This window comes from Meles meles, chromosome 21 (genome assembly GCF_922984935.1).
Source record: "Meles meles chromosome 21, mMelMel3.1 paternal haplotype, whole genome shotgun sequence".
In the NCBI taxonomy this organism is placed as follows: Eukaryota; Metazoa; Chordata; class Mammalia; order Carnivora; family Mustelidae; genus Meles; species Meles meles.
Window position 1 is genome coordinate 10718469 of NC_060086.1, and position 7453 is coordinate 10725921.

A 7453-nucleotide genomic window follows, 5' to 3' on the forward strand; every position below is an offset into this window, starting at 1 on the left:
GGTTTCTAGGGCCTGGCGCTCGCGCACTGGGGTCCACAGGCTGCTGGCTCTTGGAAAGAATAAATGCTGGACGCAGAAGGTTTAAAAATTTTATTTCTACAAATCACAGCTGAGAAACACCAAAGCCTTTACACGTAGAGACCGTGCTCCAGCTCGGGCCAGGAGCACTGCTCTGCGAGCAGAGCTGCTCCCAGGAAAGGGGGTGGCACGACAGGCAGAAACCCACGAAGGCCAAAAGTTCAGGGTGAAGAGGGCTCAGGGCCTGAGGGCCTCAGCCGGAGCAGCCCCGACAGCCGCAGTGCGTGCACTCGATGATCCGGCCCTGAAACAGAGGACAGCTGAGATGCTACACTCCTGCCATGGGCGCCCCTCCCCCAACAGGGTGGCAACCAGACATTCACTGTCTACAGGACACTCCTCACAAAGTCTCCTGTGACAGATGCTGTCACTGAAGCTACACCTCTGTGCGTTTAAGTTACGCAGTCACTGTACCTACTGGCCCCCAGAAGGGAAAAAGTCTATGAATGATTCTTGTTCCGTGAAGTGAGCATGAGCTACCCTGCAGTGAGCTGGAAGTGGGTCTGCTACTGCTCAGGGGGCTCAGGGCCTCTGGGCTGGGGAACGCTCTAGTAGAGGCACAGGGGCAGAGGATGTGCACTGGAATCTGAATGGCAGCCGAAGAGTCTTGTCCACTGGGCCGGCTGTGCCCGGATGTCCGGCTGAGGGCCTGCCCAACAGAAGGCCTAGAGCAGTGGTTTCTGTCTACTTTCCTTTGTTCTCTTTTTTGGAGGAGCAAGACCCTTACCAAACGCGCAAGATCAGATGGTGACAAAAGCGGGCTCTACTCTGGCCAACAGGGTTGGGGCAACACCCCTGACCAAATGCCACCGGAGAATCCCGGGATGAGGGGGTGTGGTGACTTCCGCCACTCTACCACCTCTCCCTGCCCCCACGTGACAACCAGCACCCAGATTCTTCAGGGAGAATCTGACGTCCTTGGGCCCTCATTTGATGTCCACTCCTCCCTGACTTCACAGACAATTCGGGGAGACAGGGCTGCCTGCCGAGGTAAAGCCCTTGGCCCAGAGCTCTACAAACTACAACTGGTCTGCAAGGGACTGGTGATGAGGCACCTGTGTGAAAGGTGGCCACCGGGAAGGTGGGCAGCCCGGCCTGACCGCCCAGCTCGGCCCACCATGGTCAGCCAGGGGGCTGCCCTCAAAGGCCACTACAGCCAATGTCCTAGGAAGTGCCTCCCTCCCCCTGCACGTCCACTTCAGAGAGGCTGACACTGTCAGCTCGGCGGCTGCATACGCAGCACCATTCCCGAGCTCCCCCGTCAAGTTGTAGAACAAAGTTCTGACAGAAGAAATACGACATAATACGTCTGAGGAGAAGCCCTGGAGAAAAGGGTGCCTGGGGAGAGCATGGGAGGGGAAGGGCAGGAGTGCCTGCAGACCGGCCCAAGGCCCCCAACTCAGCCCTCCCCACCACCTTGGGGGCGGGAGTCCTCACCCCACTTCCTGTGAGGAAGGAATTCGATAATTGCTTGCCCAAGGGTGCAGCAGAGTTGGCCCCCAGACCTAACACACGGCAGCTGCCACGCTGCCCGGCATGGACCGCGCAGGAGAGGGACTCACTCCCCCAGGCATGGCCAGCAGGACAGCCAGCAAAATCGTGTTCAGTCCCCTGCCGTCAACTAGGGCAGACTTCGGGACTGAAAAAGTGACCTCAGACTCGATCATCAGACATTACAGGGGTAGAGACGTTACCACTTCCAGCTTGCTTTTGGGGACCCGGCAAATGCAGTTTGTTCCAAAATTGGTGTCCCGGGTCTGAATGCAGCGCAGGCAGCATAAGTTCTCATAGCCTTGCTTTTTCCACTTTGCTATCAGATTTTTATCTGCGTAGCCTTCTTTAATGCAGTACTCGTAGAGTTCTGTCAAAAAGAAGGGAAAGGGCGTCAGACCATGGTATCGCAAAGCTGCCCCAGCCCATCACTACTCTTCACTAAAAAGACTGTTGAGCCAACGCTGACCCCTCCCCACATTTTTTACCAATAAGAAAACTGACAGTTGCTGAGGTTGCAGGAACAGGAACCCTTAAGTAAATGTGAAAGCTACTCAAGCTGGTGAGCCGAGAGAATGGAGTTCATTACCTCTGCTTATGGCCTTCCTCTTGTAAAAGAGGTCAAAAATATACCGCGTTTTTTGGTGATGGATCCTGAAGATAGGCCACAGAGATTCCACTTTCCTCTTTCCCTCGTGAGGTTCTGTTTCAGCTGTGGAGAAAAGGGTGTGTGTTTGTTTTCTTGTGGCAGGTAGTGGTCACTGCCCAGGATACAGGTTTTTTTTTTTTTTTTCTTGTAAGTAGGGATAAAGAATCAATCCTACTTCATACCCTCTAGCTTGGCTATCATCAAAAAGACAGTCACAAGGGTTGAGGATGCGGGAAAATTGGACCATAGGCTGCTGGTGGAAATGTAACATGGTACAGCCTCTCTGGGGAACAGTCTGGCTCTTCCTCAGAAAGTTAATGTTACCATATGCCCTAGCGGATCTCCTGCTGGGTATACAGCCCAGAGAACTGAAAACACACGTGCCCACAAAAACTCTCCTGTGAACATGCAAACAGCAGTAGTCACAACAGCCTGAAAGCAGAAACAATCCCGGTGTCCATCAGCTGATAGAATGGATAAACAAAACCGCCCCACAGCACGGAGCATCATCCAGCCAGAAAAAGAAACGACCCGCTACAACACGGATGAACCTTGAGAACGTGATGCCCAGTGAAAGAAACGAGTCCCCAAAGCCCACCTACTAGATGATGGCCTACAGGGACAGAAAGTGGATGAGTAGTTGCCTCAGACTGGGAGAACTGGGGGGGATGCGGGAAGGGGTTTCTTCGGGAGGTAAGGGTTGCCCGACTCCGAAAACACTGAACACCCCCTAACACCGTAAGGGCACATTTTACAGAACAGGACTTCTATCTCAATAGAGCTGTGACTTGAAAAGAGATGAAGTAAGCCACGTGATTTAAACAGAACTGTTTGAAGTGCAGTTCTTTCCATTAGCAGCGACAAGTTGATCTCTGCCTGCCACCTCCACTCAGTTTTTACAGCAGGGGAGAAAGGGAAGGAGTGGTCAGGAAAACTGTACCTCCATTCCTCCAACTTTAGGGCCACACTATCACTTAGGGTGTGGAGTTCAGCTCCACATACAGAATTCTGTGATCCAGGCAAAAGGCAGGTGTTGCGGACTGAGCAAGTGCACCCTGTGTGGGCTGTAGCCGAGGCCCTGCCCTGGGTGCTGAAGGCACAGCAGTGGGGCAGGCAGAGCTGCTCTGGGGCGGCGTTCCAGGGCAGGGAGGCGGACTGGCCCCCAGGAGTAAGTGCTAAAGGCCACAAAAAAGAAGACCACGCAGAAGGGGACGTGGGGGCTGACATTTTATACAGGGGCTCAAAGAAGGCACAAGGGGGCATCTGATCAGAGTCCTTAAGAAACAAAGGGGGTGCTGGGCGAAAAGGGGGAAGGGGGCCACAGCAGCAAGCTTCCAGTTATAAATAAGTCCTGGGAAATGGTGACCACAATTTACAGTTCTGTGTGGTATACTTGTACATTGCTAAGAAAGTAGGCCTTAAAAGTTCTCACAAGAAAAAAAAAAAAACAAAACTGTGAGGTAATGAATCTTAAATTATTGTTAATCTTTTCATAATACAGACATACCAAATCACATACAGCTAAAACATACAGTGTTTTATGTCAGCTAGATCTCGATTCAAAAGGTAGGGGACAAACATGCTTATAGGGCAACTGGAAACAGAGCCTCCCTCCCTGTGCTGTGTCATTTCTCAATCTTTAAATCAGAGCAGCACTCCCATTTTAAAAATCCCTTTTGGGGGGCACCTGGGTGGCTCAGTGGATTAAGCCACTGCCTTCAGCTCAGGTCATGATCTCAGGGTCCTGGGATCAAGCCCCGCATCGGGTTCTCTGCTCCGCAGGGAGCCTGCTTCCTCCTCTCTCTCTGCCTGCCTCTCTGCCTACTTGTGATCTCTCTCTCTGTCAAATAAATAAAATAAAATCTTTAAAAAAAAAAAAAATCCCTTTTGGACCCATTTTCACAAGACCATGTGAACATTCTTGGATGTTTTATACAGGTCTGCACACAAAGTGGAATGCCAAGTGGAAAACCAGAGGTACGGGTGTCATGGCATAGACTAGATTCAGATTTAGATTTTGGCTAATGCCAAAAATTTCAAAAGAAATGGCCCATTAACTTCAAAACCTCATTAAAAATCGAGCTAAATGTTGGGCGCCTGGGTGGCTCAGTGGGTTAAGCCTCTGCCTTAGGCTTGGGTCATGATCTCAGGGTCCTGGGATCAAGGCCCGCATGGGGCTCTGTGCTCAGCAGGGAGCCTGCTTCCTTCTCTCTCTCTCTCTGCCTCCCTCTCTGCCTACTTGTGATCTCTGTCAGTCAAATAAATAAATAAAATCTTTTAAAAAACAAAAAAGCAATCATTTAGGGGTGCCTGGGTGACTCAGTCAGTTGAGTGTCTGCCTCTTGATTTCAGCTCAGGTCATGATCTCAGGATTGGAAGATCGAACCATCAATCGGGCTCTGCGCTGGATGTGGAACTTAAGATTCTCTCTCCCTCTAAGCCCGCAGACCCCATGCTCACTCTCTCTTAAAAAAATTTTTAGGGGTGTCTGGATGGCTCCATTGGTTGGGCAACTGCCTTTAGCTCAGGTCACAATCCCAGGGTCCTGGGATCGAGCCCCGTGCTGGGCTCATGTTCCATAAGGAGCCTGCTTCTCCCTCTGCCTGCCACTCCCCCTGCTTGTGCTCTGACAAATAAATAAAAATCTTAAAAAAAAATTTTTTTTTTTAAAGCAATTGAGTAAATGGTCACACTGTGATCATAAAGGCCAACAGATGCTCGTGGCTTCAGGTAAGATTTCCAAAAACACACTACACTGATTCATCAAGTTCAGGATCATACAGCATTTTGAGGGAACTGAAGATGGCACATTCTGGAAAATAGTAGATAATGCAAAAACAAAGTGATGAAACCTGTGTCAGAGACCCACAAGAAAAATTGGATAAAACTCTTACAGAAAATGTTAACATGAAAAAAGACAGGATTTTCCAAGTAAACATATTCTGTAAGACTCTAAATATGTACCTAACCAAAACAGTAAATAATTAGAGGTAGACTACTCGGTCTTTATTCTCGAAGATTTCTATAGCAAAGTTCGCCCCAAAATGACTTTGAGGACCTTTTCATTAGTGCCATCTTATTTTCCAGAACTCCTGATATTCCTGAGTTAATAAGCAAACAAAACAGATCAGTGTCTAGAGGCCACAGTGGCGCAGTCTCTTCCAATACGATACTCACATTTCTGCCTGCCCCCTGGAGACATCAAAGCCTGTGACTCTTAGACACTACTCACACAGTTAAAACTCCCCACTTACCTTCTCTCATCTTTTGATCTAATTCATCCAGCGTTGGTTCAATCAACTCCCAACCATCTGGGGGAGCTTTCCGGCTCCTTTTCACTTTGGGCATTTTTTTCTACAAGATAATTTGCAAAGATCTGGAGGAGGAAAATTAAATGGATTTGTTTCTGAACCTGAAATCCCCAAAGGCCTTCACCAGCCACCCTTCTGGTGCACATTCCCTTCCCTAGATCTGTTTCCTCATCCGTAAAACGGGAATACTAGAAACTACATAAAGGGCCACTGTGAAGATTTCATTATAATTACACGGAACATGCTTGCATTAAATGTATTTAGTAGATTTTTCCCATTATCTTTAACATCACCTATGAGCCTGGCCCTATACTGGAAGTTGGGAACAAAAAACAATGAGACACAATTTCTGTCGTTGGAAAAATGACATTCTAGCAAGGAAACAGAAAGTAAGGTAATTATAATACAGTGTGAAAAAGCCTATGGCTGGGAGAGCCAAGAGACTGGAGGTTTAAAAAGGAAAAAGATGGTAGAAAGCCAAAGCACCTTACCGTCTCTTCCCAAGAAGTCTAACAGAAAGACCTCTGGTCTCTTCAGCTAACTCTACCAATTACTCTGTGACTCTGGGGAGGTCACCTTCCCTTTCAGGTCTTGTCTGTAAAATGAGAGCAGTGAATTAGTTGGATTGCAAAGTGTCTTTGAAACCCAAAAAAGATACTATATAAAGTCAAGTCATATAAAGCCCATACAATAGGCCAGCGCAAATATACATTTTTCAAACCACATAGCATTCTCTAGCTGGCCAAGAGGATTCAGGTTAATCATCTCCTTTTTTTTTTTAATATTTTATTTATTTGACAGAGAGAAATCACAACTAGGCAGAGAGGCAGGCAGAGAGAGAGGAGGAAGCGGGTCCCCCCGCACAGCAGAGAGCCCGATGCGGGGCTCGATCGCAGGACCCCGGGATCATGACCCGGGCCGAAGGCAGAGGCTTTAACCCACTGAGCCACCCAGGTGCCCCAATTATCTCCTATTTTTAAGCACAGCAGACTCCTCTCTCCCAAACAACCAGTCCTTCCCTTCTGTGAGGTGCCCGACAGTTTACAAAGTCCTCCCTGCCCGCATACAAACATCCCCTGGTTCCTTTCATGAATTCTCCATTAGCAACCTTACAGGTGAGGAATGAAACTTCTAGAGGTAAAGTCAGGGTCGCAACTGGCAGAGTATGATTCTGATGGGGAGGCTCCTGACTCGCCAATCAGTGGTCTTTGCACAGGTCTCCCCTACGCTGAAGCTAGAGATAGCCAGAATCTGGACCCTGCCCCAGCGCGCACTGGCCGAGAAGACAAAGATACGGGATGAGCACTTTGCTATCGTGAGCCCTGGTCCATGTGTTACCCAGGGGAGGTAACAGGTAGGAAGCAACCGGATCAAGAGGTGTCGGGCGGAGTAAGAGGTGGTAGCGCTCGGGAGAAGAAACGAGCAGAAAGGCGTTCGGAGAGAGGGAGCGAAAACTTGACAGTGGGGATTGTAGGAGACGCTCCCAGGGACGACGGCATCTGAATCGGGCTTATAAGAACAAACAGTATTTAGACAGAAGGCGTCCTCAGCAGAGAAAAGAGCGGGAGAAGCGGGAGCCTAGAAGAGAACCCCAAATCTCCCATTCTCTGGGCAGAACGAACGAGGCGCCACCTCCTCTCGGGAACTCACTCTGACCTTCCGCTCCAGAGGCCCGAACCCACCCCTGGCCAGCGGCTCTGATCGCTGATGGGCCAGTGCAGACCTCCGATTCCTGGCCCTAGCCGTTACCAAGGTACTGGAGAACACAGAAAAAAGCTCACCCGAAACACCGTCACCATCACCCTCTACCTCTCCACAGAAGGCTTCCGCTTCCCAGGTGATCTCTCCAGGGTGAGGTCCTCGCGGAGCCCCTCCCCACCTCGCGCGGAGATTGCGTCATCTTAGGTGTCCGCAGTTTTGCCTG

General features: G+C 49.7%; 1 protein-coding gene across 1 annotated transcript; it reads right to left on the reverse strand.

Annotated features, from left to right (window-relative positions):
- Window positions 1–75: 75 nt before the first annotated feature.
- On the reverse strand, window positions 76–7437 carry BUD31 (BUD31 homolog). Its single transcript, XM_045993236.1, has 6 exons — window positions 7311–7437; window positions 6021–6124; window positions 5473–5594; window positions 2159–2281; window positions 1773–1939; window positions 76–322 (listed from the first exon to the last, which is right to left on the reverse strand). Exons 3-6 carry the CDS (start codon window positions 5564–5566, stop codon window positions 272–274), a joined length of 435 nt encoding a protein of 144 aa, XP_045849192.1. The 5' UTR covers window positions 5567–5594; window positions 6021–6124; window positions 7311–7437; the 3' UTR covers window positions 76–271.
- Window positions 7438–7453: the final 16 nt, after the last annotated feature.